The sequence below is a fragment of the Grus americana genome, chromosome 3, assembly GCF_028858705.1.
Source record: "Grus americana isolate bGruAme1 chromosome 3, bGruAme1.mat, whole genome shotgun sequence".
Taxonomy (NCBI): domain Eukaryota; kingdom Metazoa; phylum Chordata; class Aves; order Gruiformes; family Gruidae; genus Grus; species Grus americana.
In genome coordinates this window covers 56,526,788-56,551,582 of record NC_072854.1, presented here as the reverse complement: position 1 = coordinate 56,551,582, position 24,795 = coordinate 56,526,788, and the positions used below count along the sequence as shown (strand labels likewise).

The following is a 24,795-nucleotide window of genomic DNA, read 5'->3' as shown; positions in this document are numbered from 1 at the left end:
GTATGTGGACCAGCTGAGTATAATTATCAAAGGTTTTTTGACTCAGACTGTTAGATGGCCAGAAATCAGTAGGTGTGCAAAACCACATATCAGCATATTACAGGGTCTGTGGTCCAGATTAATTGGCTTTGAACACTGTATTTGGTAAAGAAACGTTAAATAGAAAAAGCTCTGTGAGTACCAGTTAAATTCTTTTCTTAGTCACCTCTTCCCTGCTAACTTTATTCATCTTCCTGTGGGCGTTAAAATAAGTTTTCCTTGGAATACAGAGGCTGGTAGCTCTCTTACTGAATTTTCATGTTTTGGATTTGGAATTTGCAAAGGCAGATAATGTCCCTGATTCTTTAAAGCTGTAATCAGTAGTACTTATAAAATAGATTTTAGTATATATAGATGTTATTTCCAGAACATATGTAAAACTTGAAAAGTTTAGTGTATGCATCATATTGGTTTTGGAATTCCTGTACAAAATCTAACTACATCATAATGCTTAAAGCAGTTCTAAAAGTATTCTTTCTTTAATTAAAACAGACAGTATACTTTTGTTATCATAGTGAACCAGGTCCTTGCCTCTCTCTTTTTAATTGTCATAGAGAGCCATGATGAGAGCTTTACTGAGGTTGAACCATTACAATGTGAAATCAGTGAAAAGTGAGCACCTGGAATGGTGAATATTGAAGCATTGAAACCAACCAACCCCCCACTACTTTTGCATCAGTCATCAATTTTATGTGTTGCAGAGGAAGAAAACAAAACACAATTTTTGTCTCTCATATTTTAGCCACTAAAAAAATTTTATAGACTACTTCAGCTGAACTATTTTTTCATTCACTTTTATTGCCTGATCTTAATCTCTGACTCTGTAGTGGAACTAGGATTTTACAGTGATGCCTACTGTTTACTATGTCTCCTTGGTAAGAAATGAATTAAAAAATAGTGTATGTTTCTGTTCCAGAAGATTTTATTTTCTGTTTGTTTTCAGAAGGTTTCTTACCTAGAAGTACACAGATATGTTTTATGAGCCATTCTTTTACAGAGTCCTTTTCTTGTCACGTCTGCAAGCATCTGAACTCTGAGCATTATTTGGTCTCGCTGTGATGGTCTTGATATCATTTCAGATCATTCAAGGTTCCAGTTTTGTTCATTGCAATTACTTATTTTCTGTGGTAGGTAGTATGCTTAAAGGTATTTATGGAGAAAAATGTGTTAAGGAATTTAACTCCTTAGTGATATGTTCTGTATTTTCATAGTACAGTCATTTATGTTAAAAAGCAGTTCTTAATCAACTACACTTGGCTTTTATTTTCACCTAGAAAATAGATGTTAGGATGACTGTTTTTTAAATTACGCTGTTTGTGCCTCTTTATTTCGAGGATCAGGACCATAGGGTTCTTGTGCTTGTTAAAGTTTGGAGAAGAAGCTCCAATGAACTAAATGTATCATATTTTTAATTTGAGAGGTAGGAGGATATTAAAGCATAATATGGTAATTTATATCTTTGACTGTAAAATAAGTTATAGAAGCCTTCAAGTAAAAAATAATTTGAAATAAAATATCAACGTTTTACAATAGGATGTTTTTCTGAAGCAGCTTTATTTTGAATTGCTTCATTGTGGCTATTATTATTTAATTTATGTAACTTAGAAAAACCCTGGCTTTGCTGAAATAAAATTATTTTGTGTGCATGACCTGTACTCAAGATCTTGAATCAGGATGATGTGTTCTCTTCTATTGGTTCTGCTTGAGGCTTATAGCAGAAGAAAAATTGGGTGTTGAACTTCAAGAAACACAAACAGTAACAAGGATGAGAACTGGCCTGTTTTCTCAGGGACAGATTCTCCCTTTTGGTGGATTCACATTGTTCGTTCTTCAGAACTTCTCAGAACAGGTTTATGTTAGCAGTATTTCACTGAATAGTTTTAGAAGGGCAAAAAGGAATTTTATTATTATTTTAAAATACAGTTTTCTGAAACATTTAAGGTATATACGTGTTTTGTTGCTCATTTTGGATTTGCATTTGTTTTACATTCATTTCTGTAAAGTCAGTGAGTTTGGATCTAAGTAGCATTATGCCATATTCAGTTATTCACTATTTAGTGATCATTTAAAAAAAAAAATAGTGATTTTTACACGCTTTAATGTTAAAATCATCTTTGCTTTGAAGGTACAGGGAAATGATGCATGCCTTGAAGAATGTCATGATGGTTGTGGTAGAATCTTTGATTAACAAGTTTGAAGAAGATCGGATGCGTAATAAGGAGCTGGATAGTAAAACAAAGAAAGAACATCAGAGTGGCTATGATACAGACAACTGTTCTGACAGTGACTCCTCATTCAACCAAGTACAGTGTGTTTTCTCTCTATGTTACGAAATAAGCATGGTACTGCAAAATTGTTAAGTTTCTGTCAGTGGACATTGAGAAGCAGCCCTAGAAAAAGATTCATCCTTGCTATCATTGATATATCCTAAACTGAATTCGTTACCTTTCCTTTGCTAAAGTATGAGCTTATACTAGTTGTCTAACCTTTAGACAGCATATACGAGATTAATATGATGCCCATATGCTCTAAAGTACCTTTGCAAGTGCTGCATAAAAAAAGATAAAATAATGGTAAAAGCGGTACATCATCTAACTTTTTGTGATTTTACCTTAGGAACCAAGTAATGTGCAGTTCATTTCCAGACTGCTGCACTATGCTGTATTACTTACTGAATGAATTATTATGAGGGATTTTATAAAGATACAGGAAACTTTTAAGTAAAGAAAAGCAAAATATGGAATGAGAATTTTGTTGCTGTAAATTTAACTTTGGGCAAACGGCAGAAAACATTTAGAATGTTGACTTTAATGTAAAATTAATATAAATTTTGAAGTCCTAATTATTAAAAGTAAATTAGATATCAGAAAGACTGATGATTTTAATCTTCTGCTGTTCAGTTTAATAAAATATTTTAATGATAATCTCATAATGTGTATTACAGAGTTATACGTTCATGAGTCAAGAACAGTTGCAGCTGCTTGTAGAAAGACTTGACCCTATTCAGCCTAAGGAAGTAAGTTTCAAAGAAGAAATAAAATGTTAATACAAATGAATGTTTATGGCATATTGGAAAACAAACTGTATGTACATAAGGGTTCATGTGTACCTAACTGGAATCTTGTCTTTGTTGGTTCATATATCTTGGCTTCAGTGCAGCAACTGCTTTGCAGTGCAGTATTTCATTGTTCATAACCATCTGGTTCAAAAGCTAGTGTTTCAGCAACTATCTTATTTTTTTTTGTTAGGAGTTTATGTGCTAGAGATGGGCATTTTTAATTTGGAAAAAGTTGTTCTGTGAGAGAAAAAGTTATTGAAGCTTATTGTCTTGTTTATGTGCCCCTTGCCCTTCTTCGTAACTTCCATGTTGTCCTTTCTGCTACCCCTATGAGAAGAGAGAGATGCCTGCTGATTTGCCAAGAGACCGCTGCCAGATGGAATATATAAAGTCCAAATTAGGTTTGCCTTCCTGTCAGTGGCAGTACTAATTTGGGTCTCTAACCACCAGTCGGCACCAGCTGCTGATATTTTTGAAGCTTGGAGAAGCATCATTTTGAATGCTGTCTCAGTAAGATTTGTTTAGGATTGTTTGGCAGTTGAAAAAGGCATGGTAGATGGAACTGGTATTAACATTGTGATCGAGTTTTTTGCACAACCAGGTAAAAAGTCTGATGCTATTAAATATTGTTGAAATTTCCTACAGTTTGTTTCGGTAATATGAAATTACTACAGATTACAGTTGTCTACAAATAAAAAAACAATTATTTGAAATTATTTAGATTATAATGCTGATGCAAATTCAGCAGTAAAACATAGTGTCTAGTAATTCCGTTTCCACGTTCCCTTGCTGACTTTTTAGCGAGCTGCTAGGCACATTTGTAGTATTTGATGATAGTTTCCTGTATTCCCTGATAAATATTTTATTATAAGCAGAAAGTAGAACATAGTCCTTGCATCCAGTATTGATAAAATGGTTTTGTTGCTTCTTCAAATATATGTTTGGGTTTTTTTTCTCGGTGATGTAGTGTTTTGTCTAAATCACCATACAAATATAGCAGAGGATAAGTATTCTAGAATTCCTTGTCTGTTCTACAGTCAAGTCCTGTTCCTTCCTCCTTCCAAATTATATTGTAAATTACATATCTGAGAGGTTGCTGTGAATGAATTTGTATTGTTTATCTTTTTGACCACTTCAGGTTCGCCAAGAAGCATTGCAGACACTCTGCTTTGCCCCTCCCTCTGATATACTGAACTCTGAGAGTTGGCCAAATCTGCGTAAGCATCTAACGATGTCTCTGTCAGATCCTGATGCAGCATTCAGTGTAAGCTTATGTTCTGTATTTCGTTATCAGATATGTAGCCTTAGTAAAGAGTACTGAAGAGGAATAAGAAGTTACATATGTATTATGAGTTGTCCAGCAGCATCCCAAAACGTTTTATTATTTGTGTATGTATCAGATAAACTCTTTTTGAAGTAAAAGAACTGTAAGTTTCCGGTAGGTCTTGATTTAAAGGATTACAACAGGATTTTTAGAGACTGGAGTACTTGTTTACATATCTTTTAATGGGAATGGAGAGGTTTGAATGTCTTTTAGCAAACAGATGTTAAGAAAAAGTCAAAACTTCTGCAAAACTTGTCATATTAACATTTCCTGTTTGTCAGGTATATGCTCCATGATGATGAGAAAATGATACATAGTAATATTACACAGGCATCGATGAGAAAAAATGGCAGTTACTTAAACAGCTTTTAGATTACTTATTGTGCCAATTAAGCTTTGTTTTCTTTTTCTTTGAATTTTAAAGTGATTATCAAATAAGTATGAAAGGTGCCCCTGCTGCTGTCATGTATTTCAGCTTAGAAGGTCTACAGTTTCTTTTGAAACAGTGCTAGTTACGAGTCTTTGGTACATTTAATAACATAAAAACATTAATGTTAATGGAAAAGTACAGTAATGTTCCCCAATCTGCTGCTTTTTATCTCAGTGAGGTTTTGCATTGGTGCTGCCAGTTAAAGTATTCAAGTAAAATTTCCTTTGGACTGGAGGTTTCTGTGGTCTCAAACAGTATATTTTTATAAAATATGTTTCACATCTGTAGAGATATCTGAGCAACATGTAATATTAAGTATAATGCCATTGCATATTGATTATTGTGCAATAATAATACACAGTTACATGACTATTTAATACATTGCTTACTTTTTCTCCCTTAGGAGAAAATTCTTAGGTTCTATGCAAAAACCTTTTCTTCTTCTCCATTTAATATGACAAGAGAAGTCTATACAAGTTTAGGTATGTGCATTTAATTACATTTAAGGCTTCATGATTCTGTGTGCTTCCTGAATATCAATCAGTTGACTTTTATAATGAAGCTGTATAATGCAGTCTGTTTTGCCACTATTGTCATGGAAGCGAGATGGGGTTTTTTCTTTTTTTTTTTTTTTTTTTAGCCAGACACTTGGAGTTGTACTTTCTTTCTGGAGAATATTGTCTTCGTATTTCAGCTGGTCTGGATATATCTAACACAGACGTAAATCGTTTACTTAAAAAGGTATAAATGAACTTTCCATACCTTTTTTTGTCATTACTGAAACATCATGCATTATTTATTTTTTAATTTTAATAATTATGTTTTCAGGTCCGCCTTTTAAATGAGTACCAAAAGGAAGCTCCCTCTTCCTGGATTCGTCATCCAGAAAAGTATGTCACCTTCAAAAACCTGTCACTGTTTCTTAATGTAATGATTTTTGACATATAATTAGATGCATGTAATTTTAGCAAAAGGTTAATTACAGGATGTACAGATGACTGGCCAGTGATAAGGGGGGGATATAAATAGAGAGTGGCAAAAGTGGAATAGGGAAGCTGCATAGGAGTAGTCATGGGTCATATTAAGCTGCTTATTTACCTTTTGAAGTGTTCCAAGTGCTTTTTAACAAAAATAATTTGGAAGTTTTACAAAGTAACAAGTATAATAAAATACGTAATCATGTAGGAGAATACACATGTATGTTGTTATTAGTTTTATTCATGGTAACACAAAGAATTAATATCCTTACAAGATCAAGTTAAAGATAATGTTGTTGATATTTATGATTTATCTGAACAATGATGTTTTACTAGAAATTTTTTTCCTGAGTATTACTGGTGGGAAGATTTAAAAGATTTTTGTTTTCTGTTCATTTTTTCCTATTTGTGTCATAAGGTACATGGAAGAAGTAGTAGAGAGTACCTTATCGCTTTTGTCAGTAAAACACGAGCCTAATCATCCCGCTTCTCCAGATTTTTTGAGTCCAGTCTACTTCTTGGCTCTGCTAGATATCAAAGCAGTATGGTTTAAAAAGTGGACGGTAAGCAAAAAGAAAAAAAAAAAAAACAACCCGTAACTTGTTTGTCTGACATGTATTTTGAAAAGTTTGATTTATGACTATTATTATCACAGACCTATTGTGACCTGATAACAACCTATAATGAGCACTGCAATTAAGGAGGTCTGGGGGTTTTTTTTTTCAGGCATTTATGTCTTTTGCCCTTTAACACTGCTCTCCTCCTCCATTTCTGTTCAGTTACTAGTTTTCATAAAATTTCTGAGAACTTACTGTGCTTTGGGGCTTCAGTCCCTTTGTCATAATTGATGGACAGCTATCAAGAGTTGCGAATATTTTTCTGGAAGAAGTGATGAGCATGAAAATACAGTTATGCATACAATATGCTGCACACAACTTGCTAACCTCCAGTGGACATTTGAGCTTTTTGCAGCCTACCTTGTGTAAACTTATAATTTAGGATTTACGTGGCAATGTCAAAACATGTAGTCTAACATTTAGCGTAGCTATTGTTTTTCTGTTTATTGTATGTTCTGCTACACATTTTACTAATGACATAATTTTTTTTTTGTCATCTTAAATGTACTGCAAACCAAAGGCTCAGTTGAGTATAATACTGGTTTACACAAGCTGGAGTTCAATAGATTGAATATGTACTATGCACAAGATCCCTAATAGAACAGAATTGGAGATAATTTCTACTTCTTAATTAAAAAATGAAATTTATGTGTTTGAATTTGACATTAGGTCTTCTTTGTCATTTTAGCATGCGTATTACAGCAGAACAGTGGTATTTAGGCTTTTGGAAAAGAAATATAAATCTTTGGTAAGTATTTCCCAAGGCAAATTTACTTGGAACTTGTTCTTGCTTTCACATTGTGGTTTGAGCATTTTTTTTCCTTTTTCCCCTTTTGTCAGAGCTGTTCCATGTTGTTTAGCTAGATGAGCTTTTTGATTTAATTTTTTTTTAATTTCTCCTTGCTTAAATGAATCTTTGTTAAATGCAAAGAAGGGTACGTGACCAGCTCAGAGTAAGGGGAAATTTGGATGGTTTATAGCAGGTGTTTAATTAGGAATATTATTTATTGATTCCGTATGTTGCATTCATATTTAGAATTAATTCTGAAAATGCATAAAAATAGTAAATGGTGCGTGAAAAAATATAAAAACTCTGTGCTGAATTTGGATTTTTGATGAAAAGAGACTAAAAAACCGCCATTGTGTTCTTTAAGTTGTGATATGAAGCATTAAGGATTCAAAGTGTCAACAAAATAAATCAAACTGGGAAAACATCTTTAGTAATGTAGTTTTTAATCCTATCACATTGCATTCTGTCCATTCTATATGGACAGATCTCTTCACTGGGATGGAAGTTTCATTGTTTTAGTAAGATCAATATAGATGTGAGATACATTCATATAGACAGGACTTTGGCTATGTTTTGTAAAATCTTGTAATACAAATGAAATATAATGTAAAATATATATGTAACTGATAAAACCTTAAGATGGGGGACAAGGATACAGACAACTATAAAAGATGTTTGTGTTGTTTGTCTGTGTGCATAGAACAGAGCATAGAATAAAGCATGTTCCAAGCAACAAAAAAAGTATAATAGGAAGTCCATTACCAGGGTAGTCTAATCTAATTTATAAACATAGAATAAACAACTGATTTTTTTTTTTTATGTTAGTTTGTATATTTTACTTATATTTGTGAATCAATCCTAGCAGGTCCAAACTGTAATAAATCTAAATGTACGTCTTTGTTCATATGCTATATTTCTGATTCATTTCTAAATCCATGCTGATAATTTTTAAACTTTTATATACATTGATTTGATGATAATGCTATGATAATGATACAATACATCTACAAAGAACACTAAGAGCACTGACACCATCCAAAAACCAAACTTACAGTTTAGTAAGTGTGTTCAAGACAAAATTTTTCATGTCTGGAAAATTAAAATCTTCCATAGTAATGACAATACGGCAGTTACAGATTGCCATTAACTTATCAAAATACTTGCATGTTCTCTGTACTCTTTTTTATAGATTGTCTTAATGCTTATAGAGTTGGTAGTATGGTAATGTAGTAATAATGGCAATGTGTTTTAATAGCCCTGTAAAATTTTGCCTCCTGTTGGTTAACCCATACAAAGCACAGAAACATAAGGTAATTGCAACGAAGTAGATATTTAGGTTCTTGTGTTAAAGGACAGTACTTGGATAAGAGCGAATGACTTTATTGTAAAATACCAGGTATTTTATTATTTTGTGCTTTTTTTTCCCCACAGATTGATGCAGCTGTCCAGCAATGTCTTGATTATTTTGAATTTTGCAAGGCAGCTGTTAATAAAAATTCCAGAGTCAATGACTTCTCCCAGCAGCACCGTAGTGAGTATCTTTGCATGTCTTGCATTATATGCACGTACATCCACATTCAGTAGGTCTTTGAGCATGCTACCTCAAGAGGAAAACATTCTATCTGTGCTTTTTCTTCTCAAAATATTGTATGTCTGTCTTTTGAGAGAACGCTAACAGCAGTGGTTAGTTACTTAAGTTGTCTGTCTTTATGTACAAAATGATCCATGTACGTTGCAGGTAGTAGCTAAGTACTGTAGAGCAGACTGAAAGAGTCAAGTTCTAATTTTTTGGTTTTATTGTTAAAGGTGATAAGCAGAACTTTTCTTACACTGGACCAGAATTGCAGTACATCTATTTTGTTCATTCGCTGTGCCTTTTAGGAAGATTGTTGATCTATAAGCAAGGCCGAAATCTCTTTCCAGTACAGCTGAAAAATAAGAAAGGTAAGGGAGGGCTGAGGAAAATAGAACCTGGTGAGTAACACTTTATCAATACTTGGTATATGTTTCCACTGCAATATTGTGGATGTTACAGGACAATACTCTGTTCAGCAATTTTGTGCCTGGAAACCTTTCTTAAAAGATGGTGTAGGTCATTTGGAGCATCAGCACAATTTTTTAATCTTTGGATGTGGTTGAATAGATCACTTTTACATTTAATGTATTCATTTCATGTTGAAGCAGAGTTGGATTAGTGTGTAAGTAATTCTGTCTTTCTAGATATGAGTAATACCTTTTGTCAAACCAATTGATACAATTGGTTGGAAAAGAGACATGTCCAGGGACCAAAACTGTTTTTTTCATGTGTGAAACAAAATCAGTATTTCAAGCTAATCGCAAATTGAAAACCATTGCTCTGAGCTTAACCTATTAATATAATTAATGTAAAACAATGGTAGAGGAAAAGGCTGGTACCTGTGGAACAGAGGTGTTAATAGGAACAGAAGATAGGAGATGGAAAAGCCCTTGGACATCCAGAGAAATCTGCATATGGTGATACATTGTGCAGGGTTGGCAAATGCAAGTGTGTGAGAGCAATTGTAGTGTTCCATTATGCTGATCTCTCCATTCAGTGTAGAATTCAAAACATCACTGGATACTAATTCTGAGAATTGTCTTTTGAAGGTGCTTTGTCCCTTAGGTTTGAGGATCAGGACTTAATAGATCCAATGTAGAGCAGTTGTGAGGAAGAAGAATCTACTAATCAAGTGCTTTTGTCATTTATGGATTATCTGTATAACACCATTCAAGCACTGATCCATTGCTGATGGTTGTTTTTTTTTCTCTGCCCTACAAAGTAACAATCTCACTGTCATCTTAACAGTGTCCTTCTCAGCTTCATAGATAGCACCCCTTCCTCACAAACTGACTTATTAACATAATTACATTAAACTTGGAGCAATAGTTCCCAACCTGCATTTAGCTACATATTTGTTTTTGTTTCAGACCTGAGGAAGAGTTGTCTGACAGCTTGTCTCTTTTCCAGTTGTTTCACTTAATCTAGTAACAAGGTAATGCTTTTTCCTACAGCCATGTGTGTTCAGCGTTCTCAAACTTTGGCTGCCATTTGTTTCAGTGGAAGACATGGTAAAATGAATATTGGCTAAATTGGGAGCAAGATCAAGACTTATAAGTTGATCATGAAATACCTTGATAGAGACCCAGGGACATGCACATCCTTTGCTTTATCAGTTGTACATATGTTGATTTCCTCCATAAAGCATAGCATTGTTTACATATATTTACAAAATCTATTTTAGTTGTAAAATTAAAGTGGCATTTTTTGCAGAGTACTTTCCTTTTTTTTTTTTTTTTAAATAGATAGTGTCTCCATAACCGATCTGTTGGTATTATTTACTCAGCTTATTTATTACTCTCCAAGTTACCCAAAGACAGCTTTGGCAGCGCAGACAGGTAAATATTTTGATTTTAATATATGCTATTATATATAATTATAATGAGGCACGTGGTAACTTTTGCAGTTTTGAGTCTGCTATTTGTGCAGATTTTTCTCTTCCCTTCTTCCCTTTCCTTCTTCCCCTCTGTGTTAAATCAGTGCTTAATAAAATGATAATTCAGAAGCATCTACATAAGCCATGTAGATATGCTTGTGTACATTAAAATATAAACAAATACTTCTTGTGTTCACCAGACAGTTATTCTCCAGCAAGTCTTGTTATGGAGATTCTGCAAGTTTTTTGTGATCAAACAGGATGTACTGCTGAATGTTTATATACGGATGCAGTGATAGATGCCCTACTTCACCCTGTTCAAAGTTTACTGAGTGGCACAGAGGTTTGTAGTAGTCTTCCAAATTTTAAATCTACAGAATATTGTAATTTTTCTGTATTTTCTATGTAAAAGATTTATTTAGACACATGGTAACTTCTGTTGTATTTTCTACATTAGCTATTATAGTATGCCTTAAATAGTGTAGGCTGTCATGATTGGTCTGACAAACTTGGTTTTCTTGAAATCCTGTGAATAGTAGCAAAAATTGTGCCATAGTGAGACCGTTCCCTTGGGAAAGTCATGTTACTTAATTTATTTTTTTCTTCCAATGTTTTTGTGTCTTTTGGATATTTCTTGGATGCTTATTTGCTTTACCTGCTTTTTAAAAGGCAGCCTACTTGTATTCCTTTTTAAATTCAGCTGGCAACCTGAAGTTAAGTGTTCTCAATAATTAGTATAGGTAAAATACATAATTCTTCATGGAAAATTATTATTTTCTGAATTGCTAAAAGGAAAAGGTTTTGTTTGGGTTTTTTTGTTTTGTTGGGTTTTTTTAAACACTTCTATAAGAATTGTAAAAATCTTGGGAAACGTTATCTACCTCTACGTACTTGGAAAATCTAGTTATAGTTTCAGTCTGTCCTAATGTTTTTGTTTGGACTGAGATGATTTAATTGACCTAGGTGACTGTAAGTCTCAAGACAGAGAGGCTGGAGGTCTTGAGATGCCCATAGAGGAGCCTGAGCTGTCTTACGTAAAGAGACTTTGAGAGCAATTAATGGCTAAGAAGTTTTGAATTTACTTCCTGAGACTCATGCTTGCAAAGACAGTCTGAGCTCCTAATTTAAATACCTCATCTAGGTTCTTAAAGTTGAATTTTGTCAGTATCCTTCCGATCATTTTTTCAGTGCAGTTTGTTTATTTTTTAGAAAAGACTCTTCATATGAACTACTGAAAATATTTTTACCTATACAAAATTTTTCCAATGCTATTTCAAAAGTTTAAACAGTCAGTTTCCAAGTAAATATTTCAAAGTATGTACTTCTGTAAAGCTTAAAACCATAGTCCTGCAAAAACTTGATGATGTCAATAATTTAGCTCTTCTGTGGATATCTGTACTGAGTACAGTAACATTACTTATACATTTTATTATAAGGCTATCTATCTTGCTTTTGCAAGATTAACACTTTAAGTCATCTTCTTTTTACTCTACATTGCAAAAAATTAGTGCAAATTTTTTCAAGTACAAAAAAATAACTGAGCCTACATATGCTTTGAACACTGATAGTCAAATTTAAAAACAGTACTAAGGCAATACTTCATTTATTTGCTGTGATGGAGGCCTGTGTAATCCCCGAGGCAATCTCTTTGGTCACACGGTATTCTAAAGTGTATACAACTGTCTCTTCTTTATTATACATCAGTAGTTAAAAAAGAAATTATCTCAATGTTTAACAGTTCTTCCCTTTTTTTTTTTTTGTTTCTGCCATGCTCAGCTGTCTCTTGTAGGTAGCTGAACTCTTAACAAATTGTAAGCCCTCCTGTGACTTAGTAACTGGTCTGTTTAAAAAAAATGGGTCATGTTCAGGAATATTTAATGCACAGTAGCTGTGGTAGGTTGGTTATGTGTTGCGAATCTGGAATGTGGCGTATTTGTTCTAATGAAGGTGCAAGTTGTTTTGTATTGCGTCTGGCAAACCAACAGCTAGAAAGGTAGACCAAGTCAGAGTGACCCTATTCCTCTTTTACAAGAATTTGAAATGTTTTGCTTCCCAGCCAAATCGTTGGCACTTCTTAGACTCCCAGGAATCCTAATGCTGGACCATGCCTACCTCAGAAGGAAGGCTATGGCCATGCATGCATCTCTTTTCAGCTGGCGCTGGCGGGCAGGTAGCACTGGAGCTGTATATCAGGCTCCTTGGTTGTACGGTGGGCCTAATGAGCAAACAAAATGCTCTTATTTTACATTTGATCTCTGAATTCACTCAGATATATGCAAGCCTTATGTGCCTTTTAAGCAGCGTAGTATTGTGTATGTGTAGTGGAGAGGAGAAACTCAGTGGCTATCAGCAGGAGTTGTCAGAAGGATCAGTTTGTGGGCAGGAGTATTGAACTTTTGGGTTCTGTAGCCTCTGAGTTGCTGCTGAAGCATAGCTGGTGCAGAACATTGCATTCACATTTAAAAAAAGTACCATGGTTTTGGGGTGTTTTTGGTGTTGCATAGGGAAAGCAAAATAATAACATTCTTAAAGAAACAGGGACAGCACAGTATGTTCCTTTCTTAGAATCCTGAACAATGATGCCCAGTAAACTAAAAATAAAAGGTCAGGGAGATTAACCCTCTGTATCACTGAAAATGTTAACTAAAAAAATGAAGTAAAAATGGTATTTTTCTCTTGGGTTACTTTGATCACTGCCATTAATAGTAAATTCCTTACATTTTAAAGTAGGAAGACAATTTATTTTTCCTCTGTGCACTACATAAAATACAGAACTGCCTGTAAAAGAAAAAGTAGGAGCTGGATTGCATAGCATTTTAAAAAGTAATTTCTCTTGTGAGTCCAGCTGTCCTTGATGAATAACAGAAGAGTGGAAAAGATTTAAGCAGTGGACTTCAACTTCAGGAGGGTGGTGCTTTATTCCCCATTCTGGCATACCAGATATTTAACAAGTGTTACTGTAACCAATAATCCCCCCTAGCTGTTCTCACTGACTACACTCTATTGTCCCAGGTGTGGGTAGGGGGGAGCTACCAGAGAGGAGTTCTCATTTTGAAAACTGTCCTTCTTCTTTGTAAGTACATTTGTGTGTAAGTCCAGGAATCTGGAGTGTTTCTCAGTCCGTGGGTGTGAAGGTACACTCTGATTATCTCATGACCAAATTATTGAGGCATATGGACAGGAACAGAGTTTTGGTGAGCACCTTTAGGACAGTGCGTAAGTCCTGCAGAATTACAGCTGCTGTCTACTGTCAGGCTCTCCCCATTACTTCCCCTCCCCTGGACTTGGCAGCCTGGGCTCAGGGCCAGCATAGGTAATGCTGTGGATGTCCAGCCTCAGAGACAGCTGTTTGAGAAAGCTCTGCTAGGAAGTCTCAGCAGAGATTCCCCCAGCGATGCATCTGCTAATAAGCCTCTGTGTGGAATCACTCCACCATCCACTCAGGAGTGTTTTTTAAGCTGAGATTCTTGTCCTCGTTCCTTGCCTGTACTATGTTGTAGCAGCACGGAAGCCTAGTGTCCCATTGATCTGAACCCTGACCCACAGACATGACTTCTTCGCTTGCTTTACCTCAGACCTGCTTTGTGACTATAGATCCAGATTCATGCTGATCATTGGGCTGTGTCTGACTCTGATTATGGGGTCTGGAGCTGACCCTGACTCACTGGCTTAAACTTGGACCTCCGTCATCACTGTGGAGGGGATCTGGACTGTTGGGTGAACCTAATTACTGTCACTGGACCTTGTCTGCTCGCCTTGCTTGTGTATGGAGGACTGCCTGCCCATCCGATGGCAAGCCTCTGCCTCTACCTGTCTCGTTATCACACTCAGTTCCTGACTTCTCATCCCTTGCAGAGCATCCTGCCCCTGCCACTCCCTGACAGGTTCTTCATGGACCGCCCATGTTCTGCTTGTCTACTATTGGAATATTGACTTCACTTATTAATGAGCAATGGCCAGTTTAGCATTAATTCGGGTAGTACATTCATTAGTGATGGTACCAGACCAAACAGTCTGAATCCCCGTGTTAAATGTTCAAGTCTGCTTGATTACAGCCTAGTTGTGCCTACAGAGTCAGTGCTCTGAAGTGAATAAGGCATCGGCTTTGCTCCAGCAGGGAAGAATTTCCTCATGATTCCAAAGCTGTTTGGGCCTACCGCAGCCTAGAAGTGAGGTGGGTGCAGAAGATCTTGGGAACTAGAATTCCATTCCTAGCCAAAGAGTTGCCAGTGCATATGCAGCAGTGAGGGAGTTAGCATGTTTCTCACCTTGATTCAGGTATTGCTTTTGTACCCCTAGATGGCATATCAAGAGCCTTTCCACATTCATGGTGGGAAAAGAAAAAAAGTTTAGAAATGTCTGTTTTCTATATCTGTGCAGTCATTGAACTTCTGCCATTATCATTAAAAGTGGCAATTACTGCCATTTGTGATGAAGATTTCTATGTGATGGCATTTGAACATAGGCTGTTTACTTACTTTGTTTAAGCCATTAAGCAATCATGAGAAAGGTGACCTTCAGGTTCTGCATACATAAGCTTGACTTGAATAAACAGCTTTCATGAAGGCATTGAATCAAAACCTTTTTTTTCTTTCTTCCAAATAGGTGTGTATAAATTATCTTGAAACCACTTTAATTGATGTAGCTGATATTTTGGCAAGGATTGCTGCTGTAGAAGATGGTCTTTCTTTTCTTCTTTATGGAGAAAATGAAAAAAAAGCCAAAGAAGATAGGTAAGAGTGCATTAATGAATAGTATTAGTGAGTACTTCAATGAATTACATTAGTCCTATGAGATTCATTTTCTCTTTTTTCATTTATTTATAACATGATATGTTTTGTTTATGTTTAGAGTAAAATATCTGATTATCAAGTAAAGTAGTAAGTTTTTTAGAGAATGAATAGGGAGACATGTATAACCAGGTGAAATGGAAATTAAAAGAATACTTTTATTAAGGGAGATTTCATGGTTTACTTGTTTTTCTTATTCATGTGAGAGCTTTCCTTTCTCTGAATGTAGTTCCGTTATATTTGTAGTGCTGCTGTTCAGGCCAAAGGCCTCTCTTCTCTGTTTTTTTGTTTGTTTGTTTTCAGAATAAATATTAAAAATCAACCTAATTTATTGAAAGAATAGATTTAATGTAGCATTCACTTTTCATTACATCTAGTAGAGAGAGATTTTCATATCAGAAACTGACATTCGTAACACAGTACCTAACTTAGGATCTGTATGATCCTATGGGTAGTATTTGGTTAGCTGATGCTAAAACTTGAAACAGGGCAGTAAAATTGAGACTAGCCTTTAAAAATATCTAAGCTGCATGTCGTGAAAATGTTTGGAATGTATGTCTTCTAAGTGGAGGAATCTGAGAAGTTGCGTATGTTTTTAAGGGGAATTGGAAGTAAAAGATAGTATTTTGGAGAAAGAGTTGTCCTTTGCATTGTAAGTCTAGAAGACTTCAGAAGGAGATCTCAGATAGGAAAAAGGAAGAGCAAGGACAAATTTTGCATTGTAGTGATATCCTTAACACTGATTAAGCGGAAGCTAAAATTATTGGCTTGTTACTCTTACCAACTGGACTCCTATAAAATACACAGCCTGTGTAGCTCATGTCTGCATGGGCTGGCTGGAAGGCAATGGATGCATTTTTCTTTATGTAGACCTGTAGCCAAAGTAAAATCACTTGCTGTACATTTCTTTTCTTCTGACTGCTGTTGCGAGTTATAATATAGTTGGTCCCCCCCGTAGTGGGTCGTAGTTTCTTTCCATAGTTTCTTTTCCCCTAGAAAAATTTAAATATGTTTAGTCAGAGGATTTGTTTCAAGGCTTATTGATGACTACAAACCAACATTTTAAAAGTGTTGTTTTATTTCTAGTCCTACAGCTGTTCATGTAATTGTTCAGTTTACAAAGAAACTTCTTCATGACGACATTTCTCTTTTATCTGGATCTGAGATTTTGCCAGTAGTTAAAGGAGCTTTCATTTTTGTATGTCGTCAGATGTACAGAACTTGTGAAGGCCTGCAGATGCTAATTCCTTATGGCTTGCATGAATGTATCGGAGAGGCCTGGAAAAAGGTAAATCTTGTTTCGTGTTAGAAAGATTGGAAAAAATCTTACTGTAACAGGTTCAGCTTATGTAATAGTTGCTCTTTGCTTCAGGTTGCTTATATTTAAGTAGTGGGATAATGCTTGGAATTGTTCTAAAAATGAAGTTCTACTATTCAAATTTGCTTTTTGTATGTGAACCTAGCAGAAGCTTAGTTTGAGACTTCTGTGCCGTAAGATTAAACCAGGAACTCTCAGGATGCATCAATAGACCTATCATTCGTAGATCAACTCCTTTCTAAACATTGTCCTTGACGCTAGAGATCACCTGATGTCATGATAGCTGGTGTCCACCACAGATGTGGCCTTCACTCTTGATTTGGGATATTTTGAAAGGAAAAACTCCTGAGGTGTGGTCTTAGTAATTTTTAAGTTAAACTAGTTAACTTTGGTGGGAGATACGGAGGGGGGAAAAAAAGGAGATTCCAAATATTTGACTTAAATAGTTAGTTGCCATTGCAATATTCTCAAGAGATCATAATGAGAAGTGCCAGGCAGGAGTTCTTGTCTTACCTGTGCACTTGGATATCTTATGGAGTGTAGAGTTTGTACTTCAGCTTCAGTTTGATTGTTAGTCTAATCCTTTTTCTGCGTAAAAGAGTTTTGGTCCAACAGTTCTGCGTATTCTGCTTTCTGTTATAAACTTACTGAAGAAGGTATAGGATCTCTACTTTATTCACTAAACTTTTCTATTTTCATTGTTCTGCTAGCTATATAGAGTGTGAAAATTCTTATCCATTACTATAAAAATTCAGTTAAGATGGAAAAATAACAGCAGATTTTGCAAGAGCAGTTTTTAAAAAAGTTCACAGTGAAGTAAAATTCAAACAAACGTTTGAATCATTAAAATAACATTGGCAGCATTTAGGTAAGGGTAGCACACAGAGCTTCAACTTTGGCTTCCAGCTAAACTGAAAGCATATTTAAACTATAGGTATTAGAACTCTTAGTGGAAACCCAAAATTTAGCTGTATTGTTTCACTTCATACTGAAAAATGGAACTATGTCTTTTTACCTCCAGTGATTGCAAAATATATTCATAGAGAACGATCAGACCAAGCTGGAATAAAAATTGACTAAAAACCTAAAGATTCTTTTTGGAAGCGAGGAGGCAGGAAAGAGATTGAATACAAGGGAAAGAGAATGGAGCTATTCTTCCTGTCAAATGTTGTATGCTTTTATTATGATTAGAACTATAAAAAATGCAGTCATAATGTAAACTGAGGCAGAAAATATCAGAAAGATAGAACATGAATAGGAGAGAGACTTAAATCACCAGCTTGTGGGTATTTCTCACTGCTTTTATATGAATATTGTCATGAAAGCATACATTTTGATTGAAAAATAAAATATTTTATTACTTACAATGATAATTATACCACAGTAAACTCTGTTTCTCATCAAAGAACATTAGTTTTGAAACTTACGTTGTTCCTTGCATTGAGAACTTTAGGATTTTATTGAATTAAGGAGTTTAGTTCACTTGAATCATGCTGTAATTTACATAATTCAACAATCTGTCTTTTTGTGCTTTGCTATTGTTTAACTAGTCCGTCTTGAACTAACTTGTTACTGTATTTAATGTTTATCACAGGCAGACTGTTATATGCTTTTGATGGGCATTTCCAGTTATTTGCTCTAAAGCACCACAGCATTTGCACACGCACAAAAGACTTCTTTGCACATTAAAATCCTTTATTATGGTATACAACATTGTTTAGACAAATTGTTTTGACACATATGAGTAGGCTGAATGTGTCGAATCAAAAAAATCATGAAACATTTAACTGAAAAAATGCCATTTCCTCACTTTGGAGGTCAAATTGAGACTGAAGTGGAATCATAAAATCACAGAATGGTTTGGGTTGGAAGGGACCTTAAAGACCATCTAGTTCCAACCCCCCTGCCATGGGCAGGGACACCTTCCACTAGACCACGTTGCCCAAAGCCCCATCCAACCTGGCCTCATGCTCAGGACTTCAGGAATTGTCAAGTTAGTAGAGGAGAGTCACATCTGCAACTCTGCCATCTTGATTACTTTTTAAATTATTTTCTCTCATTTTTCAATTTTAAAACAACTGCAGTTTATAAAATATTCCACCATTTATAGTGTAGCAAAAATGGTGGACTATGATGGACTTACTCAAGCAGTAGTGACAATTTTTTAATGGCTAGACGGGTGTCGTGGTTTAACCTGGCAGGCAGCTAAAACAACCACATAGCCATGTGCTCACTCCTCGTCCCCCAGTGAGATGGGGGAGAGAATTGGGAAAAAACTGTAAAACTTGTGGGTTGAGATAAAGACAGTTTAATAGGACAGAAAGGGACGGAAATAATAATAATAGTAATGAAGATGGTAACAGAATATGCAAAACAAGTGATGAGTAGCACAATTGCTCACCACCCGCAGACCACCAATGCCCAGCAGTTCCTGAGTCACAGTCTAAACCCCCAGCCAGCTTCCCCCCGGTTACATATTGAGGATGACGTCGTATGGTATGGAATATCCCTTTGGCCGGTTTGAGTCCTGGCCCTGTCCCCTCCCAGCTTCTTGTGCACCCCGAGCCTCCTTGCTGGCAGGGCATGAGAAGCTGAAAAGTCCTTGACTTAATGTAAACATTGCCTAGCAACAACCAAAATATTAGTGTGTTATCAACATTATTCTCATTGTAAATCCAAACACAGCACTATGCCCACTGCTAGGAAGAAAAATAACTCTATCCCAGCCAAAACCAGGACAACTGGTAACTTGTTTCCTCCTATTTTACACGTCTCCTGGCGTTTTAAGACTGATGGAGAAACAATTTTTTTCTTGGCAAATTCTGCTGGAATTCTGGTACAGATTGTAATGAAAGGGGAACTTAACAGATTCAGGACAACTGACTAGTTTAATAGAGGAATCTTTTGTGCATTTATTAGATCACATTTATAAGAGAGTAAATTTATGACTGCTCACTTTCATTTGAGGGGTGCAATATGCTTTTTATCCCTAGAAACATAAACCAGCTTTAACCATTCTTCTTAAATAAACAGTGTTTTTCACACCAGTTATTTTCAAATATAATTTAAATTAGAAACTCCATTAAATATAGATAAATACATACATATTTTTATGTCTGTAGCTCTAATTATATCCATACTGACATAGATATATATAATTTATAAAAAAATAAAAATTAGCAGAATTACTGAATAAATTTGGTATTGAGTTGTTGGTTCCAGAGGCTGTTATTTTCATTTTCCTGTGACAGAAGTAAAGAGTTGCTTTCTGATTTTTTTTTTTTTAATGCTGATTTTTTGCTTTGGGCATTTCCAGTTAAAGAGAAAGAGGTTTTTATTTTAAGAATTTTAATAAAAATTTTTAAAATGTACTAGCTTTAAAATGGCTTGTACCCAAGGAAAAAACAAAAAATAAGCTTTTCTGAAATAAAAAATGTAGTGGAATAGCATATTCTGTGCCAAAGATTAGATTACAATGTCATGACTGTTACTTTTTTAATATATAACAAGAGAACGAGGAAGATCTGGAATTTTAAAATGGTGTAAATAAACAACGAGGAGATATTTATTTTATTTTTTCTTTCACAGACGAGTTTGCTTTCCGAAAGAGTACCCACTCCTGTAATCGATGCGGACTTGACTTCGTCAGTAAGTCTAGAGTCAAAAAACACGTAAGTTGATGCTTAATTTATGCACCTACACAAGTATGAACACACACTGCTACTTTATCCACAATCGAGGCATCTTAGTACCCTGTGGATTTTTTGCCAAAAGCATAGGAGTAGATAGAGGGAGTGAAGTCATGCTAGCGTATTTCTCAGTAGAGTTACAAAATCGTTCTTGACCTTTCAGGACTTTCTTGGCTTACAGAGTTGTGTCTGATCTATGTAAAATTGACTTATAGTTGATTCTTTCTGACTACAGAAATTGGTTTGACGAAAATGTGAATTAGAAAGCATAAAACAAAATAGCTGTCAGAGTTTATCTTACGGTTTTGATGTGGTGTTAATTTAAAATGTTGTTCTGCTGAATGGTATCTACACCTTCAAAATATTATGTAGCAATATTGGCAGCATTGTGGCTGAAAGTCTGATACATAATAAGTGAAAGGCATCCTTCCTTTTATACTAAAACTTAATGTCCCTTTATAGGTGTTTGTATGCATTATGATGAGAAAAACACAAATACTTGTGAGCCTGAAAATTCAGACTTATGTTGGTGTTAGTGCAGAACCTAGTTAATTCAGTAGATTCTTGTTTATGCTTTACCATAGATTTCATGTATAATTTGCAAAGATACCTCAACAGTTATTACTCTGGTCTGTAGTTACTGGAGGCGTGTGAACTGGTTATAGCAATTCCAATCTAGTGGTAAAAAGCAATCTAGGGATGCAGAGCTGCAACTGAGGAGGCTGTTGCTAATCACTGCCATTGACATAAGCTACAATTTCTTCCTAGCATCTAGATTTTTCATTTAACTATGGAACAAGACATGCTGATATATTTGTGGGTGAATTTTTTGCTTCTGAATATGACATAGCAGGGATTCTGCAGAAGAAGTGGTTAAAGTTTGGGGTACTGGTTGACTGCTATGAGAAAAGGTGTGTGCTGCTTGTTGGTGATAGGAGTCAAAAATGGGAAATGAGAACTAGAGATGAGAATCCAGTAAAAAAATGCTTTTAGAGAAGAAGAATCACAAGAGTCTAGTAATACCTGCAGGGATGATACCTAGTCAAATGAGGGCTGGAGCATCTTTCCTATGAGGACAGTCTGAGAGAGTTGGGATTGTTCAGCCTGGAGAAAAGAAGGCTCCGGGGAGATCTAATTGCGGCTTTCCAGTACCTGAAGGGGCCTACAGGAAAGATGGGGAGGGACTGTTTATCAGGGAGTGGAGTGACAAGACAAGGGGTAATGGGTTTAAGCTGAAGGAGGGTCGATTTAGATTAGATGTTAGAAAGAAATTCTTTACTGTGAGGGTGGTGAGGCACCGGAACAGGTTGCCCGGAGAGGTTGTGGCTGCCCCCTCCCTGGAAGGGTTCAAGGCCAGGCTGGATGGGGCTTTGGGCAACCTGGTCTAGTGGAGGGTGTCCCTGCCCATGGCAGGGGGGTTGGAACTAGATGGGGTTTGAGGTCCCTTCCAACCCAAGCCATTCTGTGATTCTGTAATTGCTTCACTTTTCTTTTTGGGGCACAGAATATTTTGTAGGCAAAGGATATTGTCATACTTTATTCTTGCAATTGCTGTTCTTCCTGCCATGTCTATAGAAAATATTTTCCATTTACTATTGTTAGTGTGTGAAGCTGTTGTGTATATACACCGCTTTATTTTCATAATTCTGTACTAATTTCTAGGAGGAGCCTTTATCTCCTCAAACGTGAGTTTGTTTTAGCTCCTCATAGTGTTTTTACATTGGTGAGAAGTTCTGTGCCTGCTTTGCCAATTTCTAACTGCCACATTAATACCATAAAAGACTTGTCTAGAGTCAGATAGTAAGCTATAAGTACACTTAAGGATGGCATGGATCTTCTGGGTTCCCCATTACATCATCTTTCAGTTCTATGTTTCTACCTTAGTTCCTAACCTTAGTTTTGCCAGGATGAATGTGTAATACAGTGTAATACATATTATAACTTTCCCAAATGCTTTTTTTAAACTAACATAGAGTAAATATATAAACATAGAGTCCAGTGAATGAAGTGGTGGTGTTTTTCAAATTTAGAAATTGTAGTTTTTTCCATGCTTTTTACATATCTTTTTTTAATTATTATTTTGCTACTCTTGCAGTTTGTTATGGGAAGAGACTTTGTTAGATGCCTTGCTAAATTTTTCTGCTACACCCAAAGGACTATTTCTGCTTCACAGCACAGGTGCCATGAATGACTGTGTGAACTTTATGTTCAGCAGTTTATCAAAAAAACTCCAGGTAAGCATTACAGAGTCTGTACAGTTTTTCTTTCTTCTAATGATTATAATAAAGGAGAAAGGAAACAATAAGAAAATAAATCCAGAAACCATTTTTTCGTTTATTTTTTGCAAAAATTAATTTAACATGTCGCTTATCATCTTTGGTATTGGTGCCATGCTGATTTAAGTTTGTTGGATGTTACTTATTTTCAGAACATCTGCTATATATTTAGTTTTTCTGACTTTACAGTAAAAAGTTTGAAATTCTAAGCAAAATAGTTTTTTTTCTTCTAGACCAAGTTACTAAGTGGTGTTGAAATCTAGATATGCTAGACAATACTTGAAATGTAACCAAAAATAGGATCATATGCATTTTAGGAGGAAAAGCATAATCTTGTAGACATCTTACTGAATGTGTGCAAAAAACATTATAATACTAATTTTTTTATTTGCTGATGTAGCACGTCTTAAGCATAGTATTTTGCATTTAAATTTTGATAAGATACTTGATAAAGATGTTTGGGTTGGAATCTGGCCCTGGTACCTCTATGAACTGTTCAAGTCTAACCATAAAGTGGATTAAATTCTGTGAACAAGTGTAGGAAAGATCAATATTTAAGAGATCATTTGAGAGTTTCATGCCCTCTGAATAACTAACACTGTGCTTTTATATTTGTTACTAACAGACAAATGAGTATGAAGAGTTTGGTAATAGAGTGATTGTTACACAAATGGCAACAACACCAACAGGTGCAGTAGCTCTACAGCGTTCAGGTAAATTGAAGAATGATGCTGTTATGAATAGTTACATGCTGTAGTCTTGCATGCTAGAAAAGGATGGTGAGAAAGATGTTAAAAAAGATCAGCTGAGTGGAATGATTACGCAGTATTAACAAAGACTGCTTCAATGTCTATTGATTGCTTCTTGATGGAAATTTATTCTTTCCAACTCTTAAGTCATTCACTTTTCTTGATGCCGGATTTTTTTTCCCTTACATTATGCAAAAATCTTCGCTTCATTGGTTTGGTTTTCCAGAAAGTTCCTGTACGTGCACAAAGATATTTATATCTGTTAAAAAATAAGTTGCTCACAATTTGCAAGTTCTTCTTAGTGATCTGCAGATCAGAATTAATAACTGTTGATTTCTATAATTTGTATGTACTTTTCCATGGGTACTGACTGCTCAAAGAGTGAGAAGCTGCAAAGGCTTGAGTGTCATTGGCACTCTTATACAATAGCGAGATGGAATTGAGATTCTGAATTGATGATTCTTCTCATATGTCAACCCATACCACAAAGTCCCTTCAGATTCATTCTCAGATAACTCAACTGTTGCCATACTACCCAGAAGTCTAGGTAGTTGTTGTGTTAAAACTAGAATCTTACGGTAAAGTAAAACTACCATCTTAAGTTGCTAAGGAAGTCCATGAGGTACAACAATTACAAATATACTCTCTGAATATCTAGAGGTGGCTAGTGTGGAATAAAAATGACTTGACTGAAAGACTGTCAGAAAGGCAGGCAAATTCTGCCAGTCAAGGAAACTGATTGTTAGTTGCTTATTATTTATGCCTCTGGGATCTTTCAGAAAGCAGGGAGCAGATCTACATGGGGAGTAACCCATATGTTCTGTTTAAGGTTTGCAGCCATAAGTTTGCTGCTTATGGCCCTTGGCGTTAAAGTCATATGGTAGATCAAAAATAATCAGCATTGATTTTTCAACCCCGAGAGGCAGTTGTGTGATGTATGTGAAGTTTGTATTTAGCCTGTAACTTACATAGGGAGATTTCAGAGTTAGATGGCTATCTCTTCCATTTTAATATTTAACGTTTCAAATTCAACTAGTAGTGCTTCTCTTAAAAAGATTTTTTTTACAGTCCTTAACTTTTCATTGTGGTATGTTTTAATTTATTAATGAGTTATAGTAAATCTGTATTTTTAAAACCACAGAGCCAATACTAGCTAATCCTTGATCTGTAGCAGATAACTTGTTAAAGAAGGTCAGCAGCTCATTTACATGAAAGATAGATAAATATCATCTTTCTTTAGTATAATAGTCTTTGAAAACTGTTGCTGTAGATTTTAGATTGCATAT

General features: G+C 35.4%; 1 protein-coding gene across 7 annotated transcripts in view; it reads left to right on the top strand.

Annotated features, from left to right (window-relative positions):
* TBC1D32 (TBC1 domain family member 32) overlaps positions 1-24,795 on the top strand; it is an 89,802-nt gene that overhangs the window by 7,425 nt on the left and 57,582 nt on the right. For all 7 annotated transcript variants that reach the window (XM_054821980.1, XM_054821981.1, XM_054821979.1 and 4 more), the window contains exons 4-20: positions 2,165-2,342; positions 2,984-3,055; positions 4,236-4,361; positions 5,255-5,333; positions 5,492-5,592; positions 5,680-5,741; positions 6,247-6,391; positions 7,134-7,193; positions 8,667-8,766; positions 9,042-9,179; positions 10,557-10,649; positions 10,888-11,030; positions 15,293-15,420; positions 16,564-16,765; positions 20,384-20,466; positions 22,580-22,718; positions 23,386-23,473. In XM_054821980.1, the coding sequence (XP_054677955.1) occupies positions 2,165-2,342; positions 2,984-3,055; positions 4,236-4,361; positions 5,255-5,333; positions 5,492-5,592; positions 5,680-5,741; positions 6,247-6,391; positions 7,134-7,193; positions 8,667-8,766; positions 9,042-9,179; positions 10,557-10,649; positions 10,888-11,030; positions 15,293-15,420; positions 16,564-16,765; positions 20,384-20,466; positions 22,580-22,718; positions 23,386-23,473 (1,937 nt within the window). The remainder of the gene's footprint in view (positions 1-2,164; positions 2,343-2,983; positions 3,056-4,235; positions 4,362-5,254; positions 5,334-5,491; positions 5,593-5,679; positions 5,742-6,246; positions 6,392-7,133; positions 7,194-8,666; positions 8,767-9,041; positions 9,180-10,556; positions 10,650-10,887; positions 11,031-15,292; positions 15,421-16,563; positions 16,766-20,383; positions 20,467-22,579; positions 22,719-23,385; positions 23,474-24,795) is intronic.